The sequence below is a fragment of the Oreochromis niloticus genome, linkage group LG11, assembly GCF_001858045.2.
Source record: "Oreochromis niloticus isolate F11D_XX linkage group LG11, O_niloticus_UMD_NMBU, whole genome shotgun sequence".
NCBI lineage: Eukaryota > Metazoa > Chordata > Actinopteri > Cichliformes > Cichlidae > Oreochromis > Oreochromis niloticus.
Window position 1 is genome coordinate 1,738,375 of NC_031976.2, and position 26,528 is coordinate 1,764,902.

Genomic DNA, 26,528 nt, shown 5'->3' on the forward strand with positions numbered 1-26,528 from the left:
GCATGGTTGAAGGCAGTCAGAACGCAGCCTGATAACAGTGATGAGCTCATTAGGAGTAAGATACAGGGTCCAATGATGTTCAGAGCATCTTTAATAATACGGGAAGGAAGAATGTCGTGGCGGGAGTTAGAACTTTTCAACTGGTTTATTATTTCCTTAAGAGTTGGGAGAGTCACAGGCTCAAACTGTTGAAAGACTGTTGAGCATTCAGAAATTTGAGTTTGGTTTGCTGCTGATGGATTTGGGGCCTTTAGTGCTGAGATTTTATCTATAAAAAAATTTGGGAAGTTTACACAGAGCCTGAGAGGCCTCCGTCAAAGTGGCAGAGGAAGGGTTAATCACTGAATTAAAAATCCTAAACAGGACTTGGGGTTTGTGGCTATTAGTCGCAATGATTTCCGACAGGAAAGAAGCTGTTGCGATTTTAACAGCCTTCTGATATTTCAAATGGCAGTTCTGCAGAATGTCCAAGGAAATCTGGAGTTTGTCTTTTTTCCATCTCCTTTCGGCTCGGCGACATTCACGTCTGAGAGTGTGGTTAGAGTCATTCAGCCAGGGTTGGCGATTACGTTTAAAGCGTTTAGTCTTTATGGGAGCCACAGTGTCCAAGATAGAGGTACATGTAGCGATAAAGGAATTAGCGAGTTCATTTACCGGTGTAGCTGTCTTACAATTAGCATCATAAAAGGCAGAGTTAGTCAAGGCTGTGGAAAAATGGGCGATTGCTTCAGGATCAATCTTGCGTACTTGGTACAGAGAGTCCTCACAGTTCAACTCCACATTACATATTTCAACATTAAACATAACCAGGAAGTGGTCCGAAATCTCAGCATTGCTGATATCCGTAATGCAAATGTCCAAGCCATATGACAGTACCAGATCAAGCATGTGGCCTTTAATGTGCGTTGCTTTGCTTACCCACTGAGTGAGACTAAAAGAGTCAATGAGGATTTATTCGCCAGTGACCTGGTGTTTAGCAGAGCCATCTGGATCGTGGTCTAATTGTTTCTCGGAGCACGCCTCAGCAGGCGTAGATTGCTGTGGTTCACGCCACCTCCACAGGCCCGCATCCAGGTCCGAGCAGGTGGAAACTCGACTGGTAAGTCCGAGTGAGCATGCTGTCCGACATGGTGGGTCCATTGATGGCGAAACACTCTGAAGGTAGACTGATCCTGGGAGGAAAGTAGGGGGCGTAAGATATCCGAGATGCCGGAGTAGTTAATCACTTCGTATGATTTTAGGTTGGCCTTGATACCAGCATGGATGCTGCTCCGTTTACCCCGTCTTCTAGGTTGTTTCTTATATGGAGGGGAAAAAGGTAAGTAGCGTATGCAAACAGGAATGTCCGTGCGAAATGGGGGAGAGTTCTCTGGTTTCCAGTGTGGGTCCGGTGTTAGATGATTCAGTGGACGGAGGCTCAGCAGAGTTTGACAGTCATAGGCAATTAGTGCAGTAACATCCAGAAAGCATACAGAAAACAAAATAGCAAACAATAAACAGAGTTCAGAGAGACAGAGACGTCTTGCTGTGCACACTGGCACCATCTTGGTTGATTACTGTTACTTATTAATTATTCTGTCATTAATATGCAACATGAACGCTACAAGAAAGGTGGACATCAAGGCAACGATATAGCTGCTGCTCACTCTGTGACTTTTCTTCACACTCGGGGGAACACAGAGTTGGTTCTTGTAGCCATTTCAAAGTTTCAGCGTTTCAAAAATGGCAGGTTTGACACTATTGTGACTAATCGAGTGCCAACACTGACCAGCCAATGGGTGGCACGCAGCCTGATGACGTCACATTTTAGTACCTGCTCGGATCACTTGGAACCCCGGCTGAGAAGGTACTAAAAAGTACCTGGTACCTGTTTTGTCAGGTTACAGCCTTAATTCAAAACTGGATTAACTTCATTTTTCACTGCAGCATGGTGGCACAGTGGTTAGCGCAGTGGCACTGTTGCCTCACAGCAAAAAGGTCCTGAGTTCAAGTCCACCATCAGTTTCTGTGTGAATGTTCTCCCCATGTTTGCACGGGTTCTCCTGGGTACTCCGGCTTCCTCCCACAGTCTAAAGACACATCATTAGTGGGCTCAGGTTTAATTAATGTCTACCCATAGGTGTGAATGTGAGTTGTCTGTCTCTATCATGTGTTAGCTCTGCAACAGACTGGCAGCCTGTCCAGGGTGTACCCTGCCTCTTGCCCTAAGTTACTTGGGATAGGCTCCACTCTCCCCCCGTGACCCTGAATTGGATAAACGGAAGAGAATGCATGGACCTCAAAAATCTAGCCACAAGAGCAGTGGTTGAGCAGGTGAACATGTATCACGTGGCCCAGGTTTGAGTCTGACCTGTGGCTCTCTGCTCTGTGTCCCCCTTCTCTCTTCAAACTTCCCTCTCTGTCTTCAGTGCTCAATTATCCAACAAAGGCTCAAAAAAATCTACACACAATACCCAACAATGAAATTCTTATAATAAACACCTTCATTTAGAAACTGCATTTTGTGTTTACTTGTGTTATCTTTGTCTAATATTTAAATTTGTTTAAAGCATGTGGCAGAGCAGAGGCCTGGAGGAAACTGCCCAAATATGTGTGTGCCAAGCTTGTAGCATCATAGTCAAAATGACTTCAAGCTGTAATTGCTGTCAAACGCCTCAACAAAGTACTGAGTAAAGACTATAAATGCCCGTGTACGTTATATTTTTGTTTTAAAGTTTTAGTTGCAAAGATTTCAAGCAAACCTTTTTCACTTTGTCATTATGGGATATTGCGTGTAGTACTGTCCAGTACATTACATTGGTTTATTTACAAAACACACGTGTAATGCATTGTTATGCTTTTTAAATCTAAAGATCTAAACGTTTTTATTTCAATCATCTGTAACATGTAATTTGTGGTCCCATTCACATGGCCAACCAATATGTTTAACATGATCACAGAGAACAAATGAAACTGCAAAAGCCCCATAAAACAATCAAGTCCCCAGCCTAGATATAAAAAAGAAAACTCAGAAGCTAAAAACAAGAAAACGATAAATGCGGAAACACTTTCGTGCATCAAATGCTATAAAATCAAAGTTCAAAGTAGTTCAGTCATTACTCTGATATATGACAGTAGTTAAGATCACATCTAATCAAACCTGATAAAGCCATCCTGATAGTCTTCAGCAGTAAACACGAGTCGCTGCGAGGAGGAAACAGATATTTTGCAGCATTCAAGGAGGTGAAGAAATATATAAAAATATTATTATGCTCTCACACACATTCTTAGTCAGCCACACTCATCACAGGAGAAACCCCTTCAGCTTAGACTGTCTAAACTGGAGCTGACAGGAGTGGAGCCTGCGGCTTAATTTGACCCAACACGGGAAACCTCACCCGGCCCGGACACGGAAAGGATTGACAGATTGATAGCTCTACAATTAACTAATTGTAGTATAATCTGAATTAGGCATAGGTGTCTTCACAGTAGATTTCCCCCAGCAGGTGCACAGGTTTTGCAGGCATCTATCTGACAAATACCACCAGCATCGAACTAAAGTTTACTTACAGACTGCACAACAATATGATTTCATTTGCCTGCAAACATGTGAGTGACACAGTTTTATGGGGTTCCACTTCTCAGCTGTTTTCTATAAACCTTTACATTAAATCAACAAATGATTTGCACTTCTTATTAACATAACCACAGACCAAATTCCAATCCCCTCTGAGATCCAAAGACGATAACAGCAATTCTTTGCTGCTGTGTTGGACGTTCCAGAGGTACAAATTAAATGTTGAAAACTCGGCGTTCTTGTTCATCTCTGAGCCGATTTTGAGAACAGAAGTACAAAAAGGCTCATCTGCATTGTTTGATACTGCGACTCTACGACAAATGTAAAGGAAGAATTCTTTTAGTAACAAAAAGATCATCAAAGACGGGCACACCTATAATTACATAGCTGCTTCAGGCAGTCTCAGTTCAGTAGAGTTCATCTTGACAATAAAGAAGAGATAAACAGTTAATGATTATGTACAGTTAGACAAGTAGGCCACCATTAAACACTACAGTAAGGTGTGACTTAATGATAAAGGGTAAAATCAAAGCTGAAGAGGCAGCAAGTGTTTGCACACACATACAGTTCCTTCTGCAGCAGTCACAGCTGAGCCCTGTCAAACTGATTCAGCTTTCTATAAATAAATCTCTATTTTTACCTTGTTTGGCTTTTCTACTTTCATGCTTGCTTTTTAAAAAATTTTTACTCACCTTGTTTTTATTTTTTGTACTACTTTAAGATTACCTTGAGGGTCTTTAAAGGTGCCTATAAATAAAATGTATCATTATTATTATCCAAGTACATAGGGAGCACGAGCTCTGTGGCTATTGTTTCACCATTTACTTTTACAGACTGGACTTCACGAAAACACTCCAACAACTTTGATAGTGTTTAAAAACGGGAAAAATGAATTTGAAACCAAACAAATAAATTTGAAGCTCAGAAAACCCAATTTATTCAAAATAAAATCATTCATTAGTTTAAACACATTTTTTTAAAAACTTTTAAATAGCAAAACTTAGAATTTCATTTTCAAATGACTTTTTCCAACCCCGACGTAGCTCCACACGCCGTCTGCCAGCTGAGCCCGCCTTTATCACAGCTCTGTCTGTTAAAAGGGAGTTTGTTCTTCACACGGTCACAACAGTGCTGATTTTTGGGATTTCATCTTTTATATTGTAGATATTTGTCTTAATAATAATAATGATGATAATATAAAGCACATATAAAGCATTTGAATTGAAATGAAGTGAAATTGAAGACTCCAGGCATGTTTTCCGAACACATGAAGATGCACAGACCAAGAGGAAGAACATTAGTAAATGTAATTTTTAAATTCCTCTAACGTCAGTACACTGTCAGCCACGATGGTGTCCCTGTGAAGAGAATACTGTTTCACATAAACTTTGTAGATTTATCCTTTAGTACCACAGTAAAACAGATTTATTCAGTTTAGGATTTCAAGTCAAAGGAGTATTTTTTCTCTGGTGAAGTGACATGCAAAAATAGTTCACTCAAGGTAATACAAGAAAACGAGTTAATGACACAACTTTCTTTCTCCAGGGTTTCCAGAATAAATCCCCTTCTTAAAAGGTCCTTTTGAGTAATCTTCATCAACGGACCATTTTTAACTCCACAACCATAAATCATGTTCTAGCTGGCTGGATTCTGAAGGACGAGCACACTTGGATACCTCCTTGCAAAAAATCCAGAAAAGAAAACACTCTGCAGGCCTCCTGTGTATGCAACACTGAGATCCTCTGTGCAGCTGCTTTGTTCCCCAGCAGGCTGCTGAGGCTGTCCACAGATACAACCCGGCTTCTTTGGAGGAACGTCTCCTGGAGACGGATGATGCCCAGGCGGTCACCAAGCTGTCTCTCGAATGAGGCCGTAGATACTTTAGCTGTTACTGCAGCTGCTACATCGTTATTATTATTAAGAGTCTGGAAATCTTCTTTTTTTTTTTTTAAATTGGGTTCATTTATGACTGATGACCTAATCACAAACACCTGTTCAGTATTACATGAAATGATAACGACCCCTCATGCAGATTTATACAGCAAAAATAGTTGTTGGAGCAGGAGAGCCTTTAAAGCTAATGCTGATCTTAAAATGCAGAGTATGAAACACAGGCAGTGTCTAACCTAGGACACACCAGTTCTACATGAGAATGTGAATCGACATATGTACATCTGCAAAACTAAGAAAGGAGAATTGAGAGGAATATCTTCACAGCTATGCTGTTTGAAGTCTGATCCCCATGTTTTCATAAAAGGAATGAGGTGGAGAACAACAAGGAATACATTTAAACAGGTCCACAGCATTCCAGTTAAATGAGGAACAACGACATCGGGTCAGAACAAACTCCTGAGGTTCAGTGTCAACTTCAACCTGTGGACAGACCGTCCAGTCACCTACAGTGTGGAGAGCAGCGGGCCTGTGCACTCTTCAGTCTCTCCTGCTGTCGTGCACAAAGCCACCCTCGCTGCCCACCGACCTCCTCACTCCAGCATGCGTTAGTAAAGGCTCCAGGCCTGCTGATGCAGATAAAGTGATGACGAGGTAGAGGATGAGGTGGTGAGTTCGCGAGGGCCCAGCTGCTTTCCACACACACACATTCAGTCCAGCTTCTCCTTCTGCACCAGCTTAGGAGCGTCTACAAAGTCCCGTCCATAGAAGAGGATAAGCCCACCGGTTACTGCACTGGCTGTTCCCCAGAACAGGACGTAAGCCAGCGTCTCGGTCCACGTGTCACCTGACAGGAGACAACAGGTCAAACTGCATCAGTGGAGGAAATTTATTTTACATTCAGTTTACTGCAGTTAGTCTTACCGGCCATTAGAAGGCAGATTATACACATGGAAAAGGCAACCACCATGACGATGGGCAACTAGAAGAAAGAAAAGCAGCGTCACATTAAAGACATCAGAAAAAGAAAATGTTCTGAGTCAAGCTTCTTAAACTCTTCTTACTGTCAGAAACTTCCAGTCCTTGGGGTCTTGCAGTGGAGTGGTCCAGTCAGCTTCATCAACAACATAGTTCCCCAGAAATAAATCGATGGAATCCTGCAGGAAAAACAGCCCACCTGAACTCTTCTTTGCAGTGACATCATTACAGGTACGCTCTTCTATATGAATTACAGTTTTCACTGCTGGATTGTGTTCTGTTGCAAAAGATTTTGCAGTGACTTTAAAATATTTTTGTATGCAGGTTTAATATTTTACTGATGTCATTGCTGATCTGTAGAATGCAGCAAAGCAATGAGGTGCACACTGAACACAGTTTAACAGTTTTTGTCTCTGCTTAAAAAAGAGCAGGTTTACAATCAGTGTAAAAGAGTGAGACTGGACTGGTTTGAAGACTTTTCATTCTGGACTGTTGTTAAAAGAAGAGGGAATGCTACACAGTGGGAAACACGGCCCTGTCTCTGAGCTTTTCTGAGCTCATAGCTCGTATTTTTCTCAGTTTAAACATTTTTCTATGTTTCATTTAGAATAAAAATATGGCTTAATGAGCAAATCACTGCATTCTGTTTTTATTTACATTTCACAGTCTTGTCTAAATCTCCACACCATCAGTGCTGAGCATGCTGCTCATGACCTGATTTTAAAAGAATACATGCCTGTAAAGAAAAGTCTACCTGCAACGGTCTGATTACTCATAACATAATGATTATGTAAGAGTCATTAGTAGCTTGTATTATTGTGATATTGTTGTAGTATCTGATGGAACAGATTCATTTCACTTTGCAATATGGCATTCATAGTATTCATAAGATTAATAACTGTAAAAAATCACAAGTCCACACTAATAAAGTAGCATATAAAGGATGACAACCTGAACCCACCAGTGACATGTGGTCAGCAGAGGTCATCATAAAAAAATATAATAATCAAATAAATGAACTTTTTATTAAAAATTCTGATTGCACACACTCACACAAATGGTGCCCTGCCATGCAACAAGGTACTAATAGGGGGCGCTCGTGAGTCCATGGTGCAAAAAAGGGACAATCATTTTGGTCCAGAAGGATCGGCGTGTGGACTTCATTTATAAGTAAAGGTTAGGTTTTTTTAAACAGTTTGTATGTGTAAAGAACGCTGATATGAAACTGCTGCCAATCAAATGGGAGGAAGGACTGGCCCAATTTGTGGCAGCAGCAGGTAGCAGCGGCGCTTCTGGTCTGCAGCAACTCCTGCTGCTGTGATCATGTGTTTCTATTTGATAACGCAGTCGTCATTGCTGTGTTAGACTCCATGGAGCATTTCCATCTGGTCATTTCTGCAGCAATTTGCAAGGTTTTCATAATTAATCTCTCAACATCTGTCTCCAGCTGCCACTGTGTGGGGCACTGAGGCAACTACCACTGACTTCCCACTGTGTGTGTGTGTGTCCGTGAGGTAGACACCAGCAACTGAGAGATTAATGAAGAAAACCAAATGAATGCAGAAATCACGTAACGAAATGCAACTAAAAAATAATATCGAATGTCCAGAACAGCAGCAGCTGCCTCAGACACCGGCAACACGAATGGAAGGCAGGAACAGGAAGTGCCTCTACTAGCTGACTTGAGCCAAATGGTGAATAATTTACTCTGTTGGGTTCATATATTTGTAACTCTGATTCTGATGGATCAGCCATGAAGCTCAGCGCACGTCTCTGGTACCCACCTGTCTAAAGCCATCAGAGAAGTTGTTTTTGTAATATCGGATCATTGAGTTCCAGCCGTCCATCAGCAGTCCCCAGTGTGTTCTCTTTCCTGTCCTGAAATATGAACATGAAATTCAGCAGCAAGAAAAGCAGCAGCATTTACAACTACTTTACCATTTTAATAACTGCTAAAGTACAGAACTCAAAGTAAAATTAAGGAGCTCATGAACGGTCCGCAGAGGAGAACCTATCGCCATTTAGAAACTTTAAGAGTATTTCTTTAAGAGCAAGATCCAATTCGGGTTTTTGGTTTTGCCCTCGCAAACAAAAGTAACTAAAGTTTATTTATATAGCACCTTTCACAGACATGTGTCACAAAGTGCTTTACAAGGTAAAAACACAATACAGTCATAAATACATCATAAAAACGCTGGTCTAATTAAAAGCTTTTTGAAATAAAAATGTCTTTAGCTGCTTTTTGAAGGTCTCCAATGAGTCCAAACCCCGTAGAAATAGGGGAAGTGCATTCCACAGTCTGGGTGCAACAGCTTGGAAAGATCGGTCCCCTCAGGCTTTAAAACGAGTGTGGGGGACCACTAAAAGGTTTTGGTTTGATGACCTCAGGTTACGAGTGGGGGTATGTGTACAAATCAAATCGGCAACGTGGGGGGGGCCTTTCCCTGTAATGCTCTAAAAGTTGAAACTAGAATTTTAAAATGGAACCTAAATCTGACTGGTAGCCAGTGCAGCGACTTTAAAACAGGAGTCATATGAGCACCCTTGTTCGAGCGGGTCAGTAGCCTCACTGCAGAGTTTTGAACAACCTGTAGATGAGCTAGCCCTTTCTTGTTTAGACAAGTAAACAGGCTGTTACAGTAATCGAGTCTTGTAGAGACAAAAGCATGTATTATCATCTCGAGTTCACTTGTTGACACGATGGATCTAAGTTTTGAAATGTTCCTCAAGTGAAAAAAGCAGGTTCTTACTATCGAATTTAAATGTCCCTCCAAAGAAAAAGCTTCATCAAAAATAACACCCAGATTTCTAAGGTTATGTTTCTGTGAGGAACCGAAGTCACCCAGTCGCCGTTTAATATCGGGTATTGCACCGTCTGGTGCAATAATCAAAGTTTCTGTTTTGTTTTAGCTGTAAGCAATTATTGTTCAACCATTGTTTAATGTTGGCTAAACAATCAATCAGATTGGAGAGCTTATGAGCTTCAGCAGACTTAAAAGAATAATATAGCTGAATATCGTCAGCAAAAAGATGATAAGATACTTCAGGAAACTGCTGTATTATCTGGCTTAAAGGAAGAATTTATATTAAAAACAGAATAGGTCCCAGCACAGAGCCCTGAGGAACTCCACACAACAACTCTGTGGATTCCGACATGATCTGGTTTGCAGACACACTAAAACTCCTTTCAGATATATAAAACAAACTGTAATATTCTGATGATGTGTGGCTGTAGTGATCTTTAAATATTAGACTTCTCAGCAGGCTAGAACCAGGTATAACCACCAACACTAATCAGCAACAGTTGCAAAGACCAGGCAGGACGCTCTTCCCAATCACATCGCTCTAGGTCTCACTGTCACTGCCCTCGTGAGCACTGAAGTCTCCCAGCAGGACAACAGAGTCAGCAGAATGAACACCCTCGAGGACCCCGCCCAGTGACTCCAAGAAGACTGGATACTCTTAACCGTTGTTCAGGCTACTTCCCCACCAGAGAGGTGATATACCATGTCCCAGGAGCCAGCCTCGATAGCCGGGGATCAGTTCACACACAATGCACCCAACCCCTACGACATCTCCTGTGGGTGTTGAACCTACAAGAAGGCGGGTCATTTTCCTTCTTCAGGGAACAATGGCCCAGCCACCAGGCGTTCTCCTTCAAGCTCCCTCCCCAGGTCCCCTTCTGTCACTTATAAGAATCAGTACAATTTACTGTTCGACATATGTCTCTGCCCTCACCTATGGTGACAAGATCCGGGTAGTAAATCACAGCAAAAAATCCTGGCACAACTTCACCTGCTTCCAAGGTGCATGGAGAAGATGAAAGAATTAAAAAAGCAGGAACTCCAGTTCCTGCTTTTTTAAGATCCGGGTAGTAACCAGAAGAATGAAATCACGGATACAAGCGGTGGAAATGAGCTTTCTCTGAAGGGTGGCTGGCCTCTCCCTTTGAGATAGGGTGAGGAGTTCAGCCCTCCCGGAGGGTCTCAGAGTACTGTTGCTTCCCCTCCACATTAAAAGAGCCAAATGTGGTTTGGGCATCTTGCAAGGATGCCTCTGGGGTGAGATGTTTCAGGCATGTCCCACCAGGAGGAGGCCCCCTGTAGGAGGTGGCTGGAAAGAGGGAGGTCCTAGCATTCTTGCTTAGGCTGCTGCACCCACGACCCCGCCACGGATTACCAGAAAAAAATGGATGAATGGAAGGAACAGTTGTACAAGGCTAACTCACATATCATTACAAAGAGACCCACAGTACAATGTTTTTATTCTTCAAAGCCAGGGTTTTTAAAAAAAGAGGTGTCCCTGCAGGCACTCCCAGTGATGAAGCCATTACTTCATACCTGTGCAACACCCTCAGGTGTCTCTGTCACTTACTCCTCTGCATTTTTAGACACAGGCTACGGCGCTAAATTTGAATGAAAACATTAGTTTTAGAATTAACAAAATTTCTCCTTTATGACGAAAAACTGCACGTCAGTTTGACTGAACAGCCTCTCTGATATCTTTACTGTAAAATGTTTCGATACAGCTTCAGCAAAACACAGTTAAACTGCTCCACCTGTCTTGGTGCGCAGCGTTCATTCTACCCATGGCGCTAAAAGTTCAACACGCGTGAACCACGAAGCACTTTCAGAAAGATTTCCTGCCTTTGTGTTGCTCTTCCTTTAACATCAACACCGACTTACTCTGAGCTGAAATGCGACGAGTACAAAGAAGCTTCATGAATAACACCAACACATTTTATTTAATATTTCATCTCTCGGCCTCTTATCATTCATGATTGTCTTACTAACAAATGTTTTTTTGAAAAACACATTTGTTAGTAAGTAAGTAAGTAACATTACTTACTACTTACTTACTAGTTAGTAAGTAACATTTATATTTTTTAGTTAAATTTATTTTTTACATTTTATTTTTAAGTAGGAAAACAGCCTTTACGTTGGGTCTGATGTTGCTAGTGTCTTCCTCACAGTGAGACATAACATGTTCATTAATTACTGGTACTGTTCTCAATAATACTCAAACCAACATATTGGTATCGTATTGGAAGTGGAAAAGGTTTGATCTGTGCATCTCGATCTACAATCCATACTGCAAATCTCTGCAGTAGCTTTTGAAGACATCATTTAGTTTGGCTTTTCTGGGAGCTTTTACTCTGTGTGTTCAATGAAGACATGCACACCAAGACAGGTGGAGGTTTTTTTATTGCAACTCTAAAGACTGCTCATATTTTAGCTGAGTACAAGCGACTGGATACATCAGTCAATAGTGATCAGATTGATGATTGAAATGGACACGACTGTAGCACAAAAGTCAGAAACAAAACGCTAAAAAAGAAATAGCTACTCCAAAGTCATGGGTGTTTGGTTCCACCTCATTATGGAAGTGAAGGCTATCTGTTCTGATGGCAGAACTTGAAGACAGGTATGGATAAAAGGAAAACTTGGTCTGACAAATATGCAGGTAAGTTATCATGTATTGTAGATAAAATTGAGGTGTTTGCTGTGTGAACACTCACCTAGTGAAGTCAGTCTTTAAGGCACCAGTTCCAGCATACTGCTTGGCACATGCATCAGCATTGTCTGCCCAGGCTGTGTGTGAAACACAGAAGGGGAGGCAGAGCAGGTCATTTACTAATCAGAGAGTTCGTCGTTCAATCCCTGGCTACTCCAGTCTACACATCAAAGTATTCTTGAACGAGACACTGAACCCTGAGACGCTCTCTGATGCATTCATTGGAGTATGAATGTGTGGGAATGTTCTATGACTAAATGTTGTATAAAGTTGAATAGTTATTGTGTATCCATGAAGCAAACATGTAAAAGAGTGCAATAAGTGCTAAGTCTTCTGCTCAGTGTGTGTGTAGGGGTGTAAAACTGTGACACAGACTAAATCATGCAGGCCGGATAGTAGCTGGGACAGAGCATATCAAACTGAAGCAGTGTTGGTGCCGTTTACCACACAATGCCCTTTAGAAGTATTGTAAAAATCAATGGATCCAAAAGGTTTTGCGAGCATGCAAAGGACCAGTTGCATATTAGGCAGGATTTAGTTATAAAAAACAATAAACTCTGATTAGTTGTTACTACTCAGGCTACAGCTGTGTGAGGGAACACCCACCATTCTTGTACATCTTCTCAAAGTCTGTCTGCTCTTCAATCCGCTGGCCTATGTGGAGAACTCCCATCCTCTAAAGACACACACACACACCTTTTGTCAAAGGCTCTCAAGTCTAAATGTTTTCTAATACAGCCCTGTTTTAACTTGTTTATGCAAACTCTGAACATTTTCCTTGTTTACCTGCTGCCTTCATTTAGAAGAATCAAAGCAAATATAATCCCACTGCAAAATGGTATGGAGTTAATTTCAGTGCATTTGAAGACAGTAGTGGGACTATGCTTTTGACTGTAAGGTGCCAGGAGGACCACCCAGATCTGAAGAATAATCATAGACAAAGCAGGGTTTCAAAAACCCACTCAGCAACAAGTCTGCTATTCTCAGAGGAACAGGTGACCTTGGAGTGATGTGGCTTCTGTCCCTGGGGACACAGCTGCAGATACTACAGTGCAAAGCAGTACAAATAGAACGTTTTGTTTTCATTGGTTGGCTTTAATGCACGAACTAAGGCCAAGAAGAATCGCAAACAGTCATACCTAGGGCAAATTAATCACATATCATGAGAGGAGATGTACTCCTGATCATGATCAATGACCAGTTTATTGACATCAACAGAATACTGCTCCATATAAGCTCAACAGTCCTTCAGCTAGATGAACTAACTGATGAACTATGTGCTCAGATACTTTTATTTGCTCTTTGATGTCATATTTATAATTTGGACAGAAGCAGATGTTCGCACGATGGTGAAAGTGTAAAGAAAAATACCAACATAAAGGCCTGGGACTGATTCAGTTCTATTTAATTTATTTATATAGCACCAACTGACAACAACAATCACCTCAAGGTGCTTTACAAAGTAAGGCAACAACCCTACAATCACACGACCCCCATGAGCAATTACTTGGTGACAGTGGGAAGGAAAAACTCCCTTTTTACAGGAAGAAACCTGCAGCAGAACCAGGCTCAGGGAGGGGCGGGGCCATGTTGGGGGAGAGAGGAAAGAGACGAGAGTGACTGCTGCAAGCGGTAAGCAGAAAGGAGGGGGGCTTGCTGTTCTTGTAACAAACGGTTGTGTAACTCTGCTCATATAACAATCAAGGAGCGGATTTGTTGCCCAGACATTGAACTGTGCGCTGTTGGAGACAGGCTGTATTATTTTCCCAGGAAATGTACCCATGTGACTTTGGTGACTGTTAATGTTCCTCCCTCTGCTAACTTCACAGCTGCATGTGACATTATTCACTCTGCCATTGGCCGGTTACAGACTCAGCTTACAGCCTCTCGGGTGACTTCAACCATGTCACCTTGGACACTACACTGCCAACTTTCTCACAGTATGTGGTCTGTCCCACCAGGGGGGAGAGACTGTTAGACCTACTGTATGTTAATGTAAAGGACTCATACAGTTCCTCCTCTGTACCCCCACTGGGTGGGTCAGACCATAAGTTGATTCAGGCTACGTCCACACGAGCCCGGATAGATTTGAAAACGGCGTTTTGGTCTGAAAACGCTCCGCGTCCACACTAGCGTTTTCAGTCATTTTCACGGAGTTGTGCGTCCACATTGAAACGGCCGAAAATGCTTACGTTCCAGTCCTGCACATGCGCAAAAGCGAGTGAGAGGCTATCTGGAGCACGTACAAACTGATAATAATCTCTTTTAGGGCTGTCAAAATTGAGAGCAAACAAAACAACTGCTGTATAATGCCCTCCGCTATCTTTGTTTAAGTGGTCACATGACTGCATCACATGACTAAAATGCGTCATCGTTTTAGAAAGTCTGCGTTTTCGAGCGTCCACACTGCGACGGGACAGCTCCGTTTTGAAATGTATGCGTTTTCGAGAGCGGTTCCAAATCGCTGCGTTTTTCCTTGAGGAAAACGCCGTCTCAGTGTGGACGGGAGGCCAAAACGGAGAGAAAACAATGCGTTTTCAAACATGAACCCATTAGTGTGGACGTAGCCTCAGTTCACCACTATGTGCCTGTTTGCATAATGACTGAAACCAGCCCAGTGAAGGAACAATAGGCTGGGAGGTCAGGTCAATGGTACTCATGGCCATTGATTAGTGGTTGTTGATCAATGGTCATGATAATTTGCATAATTATGATTAAGGAACTGACCTCACAGCCCATTGTTCCTTCAGTGGGCTGGTTTCAGTCATTATGCAAATGTCCTGTTTATAAGGATTGGGGAAACCTGCAGTCAGCTGAGACTGAAGAAGTCACTTGGATGAGTGACGAAACGTTTCTCTCACTGAAAACGTTACGTCCAGATGAACAAAATCAACTTTTGGAGATTTACTTACCTGGATGATTGAGCATGCATCAAGACGTTATGTGCCTGTTGTGAAGAGGGAGCCTGTGACCACCGGTAGTATTAGGAGGTGATCTGAGGAGGCCTTAGTGGAACTACAGGGCTGTTTTGTGACAGACTGGGAGACTCTCTGTGAACCTCAAGGTGAGGATATCGATGGGCTTACTGAGTGTTTTACCAACTACACCTTCCACACCGACTCCATTGTCCCAGATCAGACATTGTTATCCAAATAACAAGCTGTGGGTGACAAGGACATCAAAACCTTCCTCAATGACAAGAAGAGGGCCTTCAGAGTGGACAATAGAGAGGAGGTGAGCATGGTTCAGGCGTTACTGAAAGGCAACATCAGAGAGGCTAAGAATAATTACCGGAGAAAGCTGGAGTGGAAAACAGCATGAGAGAGGTGTGAAGTGGCATGGAGACAATCACTGGATTCAGGCCATCCAACAGCAAAGAGCTGGGGGGCGGTGAGGGCAGAGCCAATAGCCTCCTTTCTATTAGTTTAATTTCTATAGTTTTCCACTAGATCATAGTACTTGGTATCAGGTACTAAAATATTACCTAGTACACCGGGGTTCCAAGCGATCTAAGCAGGCGACATCGTCAGACTGCATCTCAGCGATTGGCTGGTCAGTAGCGTCACTCGATGAGTCATGAGAGCATCTCATTCATGAAAATCAAAACTGCCGTTCTTGTGACCCGGCAATGAGGGAAATACAAAACAAAGCCATGGTCCCTGAGTTTGACGAAAAGCCAGAGAGCGAGCAGCAGGTATATCGACGCCTCCACTTCCATCTTTTTTGTACCATTGTACCATTTTTGTACCATTTTGGATGCTAATTACGTTACAGGATGCTAGGCAGTGTTGCTATGACAACAGCTATGACAACAACCAGGCAGATTAGGTGGTACTCAATTGTAATGGAAAACCAGTTGTGGTGAGCCATGGCAAGCTGATCAAAGTAGGTACTAATGGAAAAGGGGCTAATGTGTTTAATGTGTTTTTCAACAGACTTGACACTGTCGTAAATGCCCAGCCCCTACAAGCAGAGTCTGAGTCTGCAGAGGGTCCCAGTGCTGAAGAAGACGTCATGCCTCGTTCTTCTACCAAAGTTGCCACATTCCAGTGACCCCAGGATTGCAGACGTGTGGCACTGACTTCCCACATCAGGATCCCCTTCAGTTTGCTTACTAGCCCAGCCGAGAAGCAGACGACGCCATCATCTACCTGCTCAATTGTGTCTATGCGAGCACTGTGAGGATCATACTTTTTGACTTTTCCAGTGCATTCAACACCATCAGGCCGACCCTCCTGGGTGATAAGCTGACAGCGATGCAGGTCGATGCCTCTCTGGTGTCCTGGATTGTTGATTACCTGACAGGAAGTCCACAAAATGCGCGTCTTCAACATTGTGTGTCAGGTGATCAGCAACACAGGGACTGTCCTCTTTCCTCTTCACCGTCTACACCACAGACTTCAGCCACTGCGCAGAAGCCTGCCATCAGAGGTTTTCTGATCACGAATGCATCAGTGAGAGTGAAGAGGCAGAGCACTGGGGGAAGTGGGTTGAAGTGGACATTGTAGAAGACTATAAATCCCTTGGAGTACATAGATAATAAACTGGACTGGATTAAAAACAACACTGCACTCTACAGGAAGAGTCGTCTCTATTTTCTGAAGCGGTTAAGGTCTTTTAACATCTGTCAGACGATGCTGTCTGTTGTGGCAGTGCCATCCTCTATGCTGCTGCATGCTGGGGGAGCAGGCTGAGGGTCGCAGATGCCAACAGACTCAATAAACTGATCCGTAAGGCCAGTAATGCTGTGGGGACGGAGCTAGACTCCCTTAAGGTGGTGTTGGAGAGGCGGATGTTGTCAAAGATGAGGCTGGATAATACCTCCATGACATGCTGGCCAGTCACAGGAGCCCGTTCACTGAGAGGCTGAGATTACCTATAATGCACCACTGAACGTCACAGGAAATCATTCCTGTCTGAGGCCATCTCCCTGTACAACTCCTCCATCAATGCAATAGTACAATAGCGCACATCCTCTGCAGTGAAAGTAACAAAGTTTCATAGTTTACAGTTTAGAGTAAAACTTAGATGATATATATTTAATCTGTGTAATATTCTGGATATTTAGACTTGAGCTATTTCTTATATTTTGTAACTTTGTAATATATTGTATTATTTAATTAGTTCAGTCTGTTACTGTTCTTATTGTCTCTAACCACATAATGTTGTTAGAGATCAATGAAGTATTCTGATTTGAGGGGAAAACCCCAAAGCAGACCAACAACCTGAAAGCAGCATTAAAGCAGACACTGCCCACGTCAAGGCTGTTCAGATTAAGGAAAGCACAGTGCAAACAGGTTACAGAGATCTGAAGCTTTACCTTTAAAAAAGTAAAGACTTTGTATCAAAGTGTAATGTGCACTATTAATCATCACCAGTTAAATAAAGCAGTATGAGGCTCTCTGTGCTAATGTCTCCATCTAAAATATGCTGTTTGTTTATTTGTGGATTCTCTCTGTTTAAACATGTTTGGACAATGAAAGCATTTTTGTAATTTGGCCTCGGCACACTTACCATGTTAGATTTTAAACCAAATAATGACTTTCAGCTTAGATGTAAGGAGTTTAGCAAAATTATTTCATGAACTGATTTGCAGTTAATGAAAAATGAATTATAGCAATCTAAAAGGAATTACAGTCCAAGGAGATTTCAATGAAAGTGAGGGAGGCCACAAGGATAGGTCGAAAACCCAAAATACACCACAGAGCTAACCAAACCTTTAGGGTAAGTAGCTCAGCCATTAATAGGATTCATAATTTAGCTTGCAGGGGAAAAAAGTCCAACCCAGCTCAAGAGCACTATATGAAAAACATGGTTGTGCGTTGCTCTACCTAAAATAATTTGGGGGTCTTTCCACTGCACCAGAAAAACTTCCTAAAACAGGCTGGGATTCCTGTTTTTTGTTAAACCCTTGAATTAAAGCTAAAAGGCTGCACTTTAGTCACATATTGACTGTTTGATTTAAAATCCACTGTGGTGGTGAACAGAAACAGAAAACATTTAAGACTCATAGGCCTAAATGTGTGTAAATGTTGCTTGGACTGTAAAGTACTTCAAGGTTTTTCGATGGTGTTGAATGATAAGCAAAGTCTTGCATGCGAGAACCATTACAGCTTTTTTTTAGTTCAGCAGGCTGAGGCATCCCCAACAGTGCCCAGAGTTGAGTTATCCATTATTTTTAGTATTATTATATGTGACTATGCATTTAATACCTGCAGCTGTGACTGAAGAGAGCGTCGGGCCAGCAGGCTCTGGATGACATTTGTACGATCCAAACAGTCCATGCAGTTGCTCCGAAAAGTTCCCTCCTGATTTAACAGCACCTTTCCATCTGCATCCACTAGGAAATATCTGAATCCATATGCACACCATTACTTCTTATGAAGAGTGTATTGCTATTGGACAGACACCAGCTAGTACACTAACTCACTGACCCAAAGTCATCCTGCATTTCAGCAACCATGTCCAGTAAGATCTGAAGGCGGTGCCACCTCATGTGACTGCACTCCTTATGAAAGTCAAAAGCTATGTACCTAGACAAAAACAAGGCTTTAATTACCTGAGGAAAACTGGATGTCGAGTAAATGCCAGACACAGATGAAGCCTTAGGCTGAATTAGTGGTAATCTTACTTGATCATGCCATTACCCAAGTTTGTGACCATCTTGTCAAATGCCAGCTCCAATGGCTTTTCTGAGCCTTTTTGGTTTATCTGTGAAAAAAACAGAACAAGTAAAACAAAGAGGCTTTGGGTTTTTTTAATAAACCAAACGATTGCATATGGGTATTTGTGCTTCTACTGTTATTTCATTTGACTGTTAAGGTTATATCATGGTCTTGTAAATGTGCTATGTAGCAATCATCTAATGGATTTTTCTTACCAAGTTCAAAGTGACTTGTCTTCCATAGAGAATAATCTGGGAGTCAAAGTGTCTCTGAAATCCATCCAGCTACGACGAAAACAGGAACATTTCAGAAATGAAGATAAACACAACAGGCACAAGTATTTGTTGTGTCATTTGGATCTACATGTAAAAAACTTACATGGTTGACTGTTTTGCTGATCTGTGGTTTTGGTTTGTACCTGAGATTAGGCCTTTGGGACCAGTAGAAGGGGATGGAGCCTCTGGTCTGCAAACACACCATTAACAACGAGAATTTGAATAGAGAGATACATACATATACATACATATATACATATACACACACACACACATACACATATATACATACATACAAAACACCCAGCACACCCCTGCGGGCGGTTTTATCCTTCAAGCTCGGGTCCTCTACCAGAGGCCTGGGAGCTTGAGGGTCCTGCGCAGTATCTTAGCTGTTCCCAGGACTGCGCTCTTCTGGACAGAGATCTCCGATGTTGTTCCCGGGATCTGCTGGAGCCACTCGCCTAGCTTGGGAGTCACCGCACCTAGTGCTCCGATTACCACGGGGACCACTGTTACCTTCACCCTCCACATCCTCTCGAGCTCTTCTCTGAGCCCTTGGTATTTCTCCAGCTTCTCGTGTTCCTTCTGCCTTTTGTTGCTGTCATTCGGAACCGCTACATCGATCACTACGGCCGTCTTCTTCTGTTTGTCTACCACCACTATGTCCGGTTGGTTAGCCACCACCATTTTGTCCGTCTGTATCTGGAAGTCCCACAGGATCTTAGCTCGGTCATTCTCCACCACCCATTTTGACCTCGGTACTTCCAGCCCATACTCGGCACAGATGTTTCTGTACACTATGCCGGCCACTTGGTTATGGCGTTCCATGTATGCCCTGCCTGCTAGCATCTTGCACCCTGCTGTTATGTGCTGGATTGTCTCTGGGGCATCTTTACACAGCCTGCACCTGGGGTCTTGCCTGGTGTGATAGACCCCAGCCTCTATGGATCTTGTACTCAGAGCTTGTTCTTGTGCTGCCATGATTAGTGCCTCTGTGCTGTCTTTCAGTCCAGCTTTGTCCAGCCACTGGTAGGATTTCTGGATATCAGCCACCTCCTCTATCTGCCGGTGGTACATACCGTGCAGGGGCCTGTCCTTCCATGATGGTTCCTCGTCTCCCTCCTCTTTCTTAGGTTTCTGCTGCCTGAGGTATTCACTGAGCACGCTGTCAGTTGGGGCCATCTTCGTGATGTATTCGTGGATGTTTCTTGTCTCATCCTGGACTGTGGTGCTGACACTCACCAGTCCCCGGCCTCCTTCCTTCCGCTTAGCGTACAGCCTCAGGGTGCTGGACTTGGGGTGAAACCCTCCATGCATGGTAAGGAGCTTTCTTGTCTTTATGTCAGTGGCTTCTATCTCCTCCTTTGGCCAGCCTATTACCCCAGCAGGGTACCTGATCACGGGCAGGGCGTAGGTGTTGATAGCCCGGATCTTGTTCTTACCGTTCAGCTGACTCCTCAGGACTTGCCTGACCCTCTGCAGGTATTTGGTGGTTGCAGCTTTCCTAGCGGCCTCTTCATGGTTCCCATTCGCCTGTGGGATCCCCAGGTACTTGTAGCTGTCCTCTATGTCTGCAATGTTGCCTTCTGGTAGTTCGATCCCCTCAGTTCTGACTACCTTCCCTCTCTTTGTTATCATCCGACTACACTTCTCCAGCCCGAATGACATCCCGATGTCATTGCTGTATATCCTGGTGAAGTCACTTGGATGAGCGATGAAACGTTTCTTCCAGATGAACAGAATCAACTTTTTGGAATTTTTCTGTTTTTTCCATCTTTTTATACTTTTTAGAGTAAACCTAATATTGTTTGCACCCTGAGAAGCCAACAGACTGAAGTTCTGAAGGAAGATTATGGACGTATGTTCCTTCACTTACTGACCATTTTCCTATTTGCTATCGTTGGTCTGAACAGCAGATTTCATTTAATCTCTGCTGGAGCATTATGTGTTTAGCTCACCTGAACAAATGAAGCCTTTGCACCGTTGTACTGCACTATCTGCTCTGTTTCCACATAGTTAGCAGCGTGTCCTTCTGAATCAATGCCTATGAACAAAAACACACAAACACACATAAAATTGTTGATATACTCGGATATCCAAATCCTTCAAAGTCATGAGGAGCTGATTAGCTTGTCACTGACTTGAGGTGCAAATGCACTGACTCACACCATGTTCAGATGACTCACTGCATCCTGTACCTGCCTGCATTTAAGCAAAGTATGCGCTGGACCACTTGAACAGGTGGACCCAGGCTGTGCACGTCTGCTACACTGCTCAGGTGGATAGTACGTGTCAAACACAGCAGGATCCACATTCTCCCAGAACAACAATGTCATCAACTCACTTTCTCTGTAAATACTTTTAATCTTTTTAGTGTTGTTATAAAAACAGAACTAAATAAGACAAAAATGCATTTACTGAGAACACTTTTCATCATTCCAGCAGAAGACAGAAAGTGACCAGAACATTCAGGCTACGTCTACACTAATCCAGATAAATTTGAAAACGGCGTTTTCGTCTAAAAACGCTCCGCGTCCAAACTATTGTTTTCAAGTGTTTCCAACCAGTTGTTCATCCACACTGAAACGGCCGAAAACGCTTACGTTCCAGTCCTGCGCATGCGTGAAACACGAGACGATTCGACCTGCCTCATTTCTGTCTGCCGTTTATTTACTTTCCAGCTCTTTGAAACATCGCGGCAGAAAGTCGAGGAAAAGCACCGAGTTTTTTAAATGGACTAACAATGAGGTGGAATTGTTGCTGCGAGTAACACAAAAGTCAGTGATTCCTGAGATTAGGGACAAAACAGGTTTTAATTTTCTAAAATATATTTTTGGATTTTTCAAAAACATATTTACATATAATTGTTACACAAAGTTTTGGCTGTCTCACCATGTTTTGGTACAATCTCCCAGGTGTAACATTTTTTAATAATTTATGTTTTTGCTGGAGAAGTGCAAGGTTTTTGTCAACACCGTCAGACACAAAGAAATGCAAAGATATATATTTTAAATTAAGTTGTTTCAGCTATTTTGACTATTAGCAGCTTCTCTGTTCTACTGTTTATGCACATATGTTTTCAAACTAATTATACCACGTTTAAAAGTAAGATGGTTTTGGCTTTTTATTATTAGAGTTACAGTCATACATGTTTTCAGAAGCTTGTATTTAATCTCTATAAGAAACAATCATATTTAGCAGCGTGCAAATTACACATTTATTGAGAAAATTACGTATTTTTATTGGAAGATCATGAGGTAAGAAAATATATGGTTCTCCAAAAGAGAAAAATAAACAAAACTCCATATTATGGAGTTGACAAGGTGCTGACGGTGGTGACACACTAGTAGAAAACAAGATATTATTTCTTTCAAAATGACCATTAAACCTTAACAACCTTTGTAATATCACAAGACACATTATAACAATTCTGTTTTTGCTCATGTCAAGTTCTACATCTTAATAGTTCACCAGCAAGTAGCTGCCTGCTCCTCCTTGATTCCTAAAGTTCTCTGTGGTTGCGTGATCCTGCTGTGCTTTCTCTCCTCATGTTTCTCTGTGCTTGTTTCCAAAACCTTCTCTTCTGCCTTTTTTCTCTTTCTTTCAGATCACTGATGTTCTTTATTTTTCCCTCTTTCACTCTGTTTCTCCATCTTTCCCTTTCCTTTATGAGAAACTCTTTCTTCAACTCGGGCTGGCTGTTAATTTTTTTCTCCTTTTTTGATCCTCCCTGTTCCTTCTCTTTCGTTCCTCTACTGACAGGTTCCCCTTTGCCATTCTAGCCTGAAATGTGCCATTTTGTAATTACTATAATTTTTCTGAACCATATGCATTTATACAGATTAAGGATGAATATTCACAACACAATTATGTATTAAGCAATAGAGATGCTATCCGGTCTTTAAGTCTGATGTCATTAGCCGTTTCCAGGTCCAAACTCCGCTGCAGATCCCACAGTCAAAGGAACTCTGCAGCATCACTGAGAGATACTGTCTAAATTCTTTCATCTTTAATAAAATGATCAGTGTGGCTGAGTTAGAAGTTAGCTCGCTGGTTTCCACCTACATTCCAACATAAATGAAGACAGAAAACTAAACAGCTGTGACTTTTTGTAGAGTAACTGAAGTTGGACTAGCATCATATAAGATGCTGACTCTTGACGAAGGCGGTCGCACTTTTCTCCTCTCCTCCTCCTCTCCCTTAGCTTCCCTGCTTAGCCTCTTGTGTCCTTGTCTAGTCTCGTGTTTTTTGTATTACTTTTCCCTGGAACACTCTCTCACAGTCTGTTTTCTAAAACCTAAAAGAGGAATTATGGATTTGATCAACTGGTCCCTGAATGCAATTGACACCCTTTTCTCAACGAGAAGTTTGGGCTTGGGTGAGCCTGAGTGTTGAAGATATCTACCTATTCAGAACCATGATAACAGGGTTCTTGCTGGCTTGGCCCTGACTTATCGAAGAATTAAGGAAGCAGAACCGGCTGTTCAAACCCCCACAAGGCTGCCCGCTGGGATTGAATCGATGGGACAAGTGATGAGTTCCATGCTGGGCTCACTGAGCGTAGCATGGATAAGATCTTGGAGAAGCTTACGGCTGCCGTGAACACTCAGAATAAGATCTCTGAGCGAAAATTGGATCACATCTTGGAGAAGCTCACTGCGGTCGTGAGTTCTCAGAATCGGCTCTTTGAGCACAAGAATGACAACATCACGTAGCGTACATTTGATAACATCATGGAGAAGCTCACGGCTCTCCAACGGGAGATTGAGAGACCAGTGTCGGACTGTTAGAGCAGCTTTAAAATTCATACGAGTTGTTCGCACTAAAGTAAAAATCACCATCACTCATGCGGAGACCCCTTCGGCACCAGCTGTGATCTCAAGGCTGGAGCTGAACAACAACACCCTGATAACAGACTGTGCTTTGACTGTTCCTCCCCTATGCAAGGCCACCTGGGTTGGCTGGAAGACTGTTTACTTAGCCTGGCAGGGCGAAGGACACTGTCTCAGCTGAACTCTGGACACATACACACACACACACACACACACATCCCCCCTCCCTTTCCAAATGCCTTCGATGCTTGTCCCCTCCCGGGGAAGATGGCGGTCGACTGGACCAGCGCAGACATGCTGCAGGACCGGATGCGCTGTCTACACCGGCTCTCTATTGCCCTTTACCCACCCCTGTTGCTTGTCTTGTGTTTCTATGGTGTATTGATAGTCATGTGCTTTTTGTATGCGCTGAGGTGGGGTTTTTTGTTTCTGTTCTCAAACTGATCTCCCTGTTGGAGCTCAGTCTGGGGGGAGTTCTCTTTTCTCCTCGTCTTTCCTCATGTTGTGCTTTTCCATGTTACACCTCTCTGACCTGTCTTCCCCATGTGATGTTTGTGTAATGTATGTATGGTCGGACAGGTCGGACAACAGGCTTAATAAACACAGAGCAGTTTGGGCCCGGAAGCAGGATTCATACATCATCACCTAAAGACCAGCTGTCGGGGCAGAGATAGCTCAGTAGATGTCATATGATCGGAAGGTTGGGCGTTCAAATCCAACGAACAGCGGCTATCCTGGATTGGTAGCTGCCCACTGCATCACTGAGTGAACGGGTTAAATGCAGAGGACTAAGCATTTTCCTACAGGATTAATAATGTATACATAAACAATGAGATTCAAGATAAGGCAAATATTCGACACATCTGTAAAGCAGAAATATCAGTAAAATACAAAGGAAGTAATATGACTGAAATATTAATAAAAATAACTTAATATAATTGATGAATAGCAGACTTTTGTGGCATTTGGCAATACCATTAGAAAAAGGGTCAACACCGTCAGACAAAAATCCTGATGGTGTTGACAAAATGCCCTACTTTCTCTCGTAACACATGTTTTTCTGACAGACGCCATCTTGTTTTTCATCAGATGCTTATGGCCTCTACAATCTACCTAAATGAAGCTCTGTTTACAAAAAAAAATAATTAAATCTTGCATTACATCGACTGTGGCGTTGACGCACTATGGTTGTGACAGAAAGGTATGCCATAAATGAAATAAAAATGAAAAAGATTATCACAGCAGTGACCTCATGGCATGTGTATCAAACAGGAAGTGGTAAAGGGGTCCTCAGAGTGTAAGCTACCCACAATAATTCCTGATTTTTTTGTACTTTAAAAAAAATCTGGTGGTGTTGACAAAAACTGGACACGATTTAAAACACTTAAAAAAATATGTAAAAATAAATTTTCAATTGCATATTTTGATATTATATAAGGCATTGACTTAAATACTTGGTGACGAGAGCCATGATCTTTAATTTTACATTACTTTTAATTTTTTTTCTGTATTTTAATATTATCACACCTGCTTCTGGACAATGGATTTTTAAGGTACTGGTAATGTATTGTACCATTTAAAATAAATATATATATGTATAAAAATGCAAAATCATACTTTTGTTGTATAAACATTGCCTTGGTTTGTCTTTTAGTCAGTTGGGTTAACACTTGTATGCATATTTTTAACCCCAAAATTGGGTTTTATCTGGCGGACATGTTTTGTCCCTCAGCTCAAGAATCACTGAAGTACAAAGTTGCAAAAGCGAGTGAGAGTTAAAGATTTGAAGAAAAGCTGTCTGGAGCATCTACAGACTGATATTAATCTTTTTTAGGGCTGTCAAACAAAACAACTGCTGTGTGATGCCCTCCGCTATCTTAGTTTAATTGGTCACATGACTGCGAGACAAAAATAAAATACGTCATCGTTTTCGAAAAGGCTCCGGGTTCGCTGTCCACACTGCGACGCGAAAAGGGCGTTTTCAAAACGCTGCATTTTCCTTGTCCGAAAACGCTGTCTCGGTGTGGACGGGAGGCCAAAACGGAGAGAAAAAGATGCGTTTTCAAGCGAAAACGTATTAGTGTGGACGTAGCTTCAGTCAGGGCTAAAAGGACAAAAATTACCTCGGACATAGTAGCGGACGCCTGCTCTGAAACAGCTCCTCCTGGAGATAATGCTCCACTCAAACACCTTTCCACTGATGCAGCTTGACTTCACGGTGATGACTGATTAGCACGTGTTAAGGACACAACAGTGCTGACAGGAAACATTACCACATGTAGGGATATGATATTAAAGACTCATTGCCTTACACATAAAAAATAGAGTATGAAGAAACATTTACTCAAAGTGGAGAAGAGCGTTGTGTAGTGGTACGAAACATCTAAGCTGTGGTACATTTTTAAACAATGTACTGTATGATTCACCTGATAGTCTCATATCAAGAAGAAGAAAAAAGCACTCCAGTAATCACAACAATAAACCATTTAGAACACACAGACCAGTCTGCTTCAATGGTCATAAAATCTAAAAATAACACCATGAAGTTCCACTTTACACAGATAACATGTTGCCCAACATGAAAGACTCCATTCAATAAGGAAACAGAAAAGGATACAGCCGTGGACAACAGGAAACACAAACATGTGCAGCTGTAAAATGACAGCAGTGGTAAATTGCTAAATGTTATTCTCCTTTTATGTACAGCAGAAGTAGAATAGTGAAACATGCTGAAATAAAACTGTCTGCTACAGTTGGACCTTCTCCACAGTTACACATATTTTGGAAAATTAAAAATGGACAGTAAGCTCAGCAG

At 42.3% G+C, this 26,528-nt stretch overlaps 1 protein-coding gene across 4 annotated transcripts in view; it reads right to left on the reverse strand.

The window, feature by feature from the left end:
* Positions 1 to 4,951: 4,951 nt before the first annotated feature.
* The window catches only part of sacm1lb (SAC1 like phosphatidylinositide phosphatase b), a 54,519-nt gene continuing 32,942 nt past the window's right edge, over positions 4,952 to 26,528 (reverse strand). For all 4 annotated transcript variants that reach the window (XM_025911630.1, XM_005472359.4, XM_013268384.3 and 1 more), the window contains 14 exons: positions 26,331 to 26,364; positions 25,837 to 25,938; positions 20,840 to 20,925; positions 18,982 to 19,068; positions 18,819 to 18,887; positions 18,570 to 18,649; positions 18,373 to 18,471; positions 18,151 to 18,289; positions 12,545 to 12,614; positions 11,943 to 12,015; positions 8,209 to 8,302; positions 6,511 to 6,603; positions 6,371 to 6,428; positions 4,952 to 6,293 (listed from right to left, as the gene is read on the reverse strand). In XM_025911630.1, coding sequence (XP_025767415.1) covers positions 6,157 to 6,293; positions 6,371 to 6,428; positions 6,511 to 6,603; positions 8,209 to 8,302; positions 11,943 to 12,015; positions 12,545 to 12,614; positions 18,151 to 18,289; positions 18,373 to 18,471; positions 18,570 to 18,649; positions 18,819 to 18,887; positions 18,982 to 19,068; positions 20,840 to 20,925; positions 25,837 to 25,938; positions 26,331 to 26,364 — 1,221 coding nt within the window. In that variant the 3' untranslated portion in view covers positions 4,952 to 6,156. The remainder of the gene's footprint in view (positions 6,294 to 6,370; positions 6,429 to 6,510; positions 6,604 to 8,208; positions 8,303 to 11,942; positions 12,016 to 12,544; positions 12,615 to 18,150; positions 18,290 to 18,372; positions 18,472 to 18,569; positions 18,650 to 18,818; positions 18,888 to 18,981; positions 19,069 to 20,839; positions 20,926 to 25,836; positions 25,939 to 26,330; positions 26,365 to 26,528) is intronic.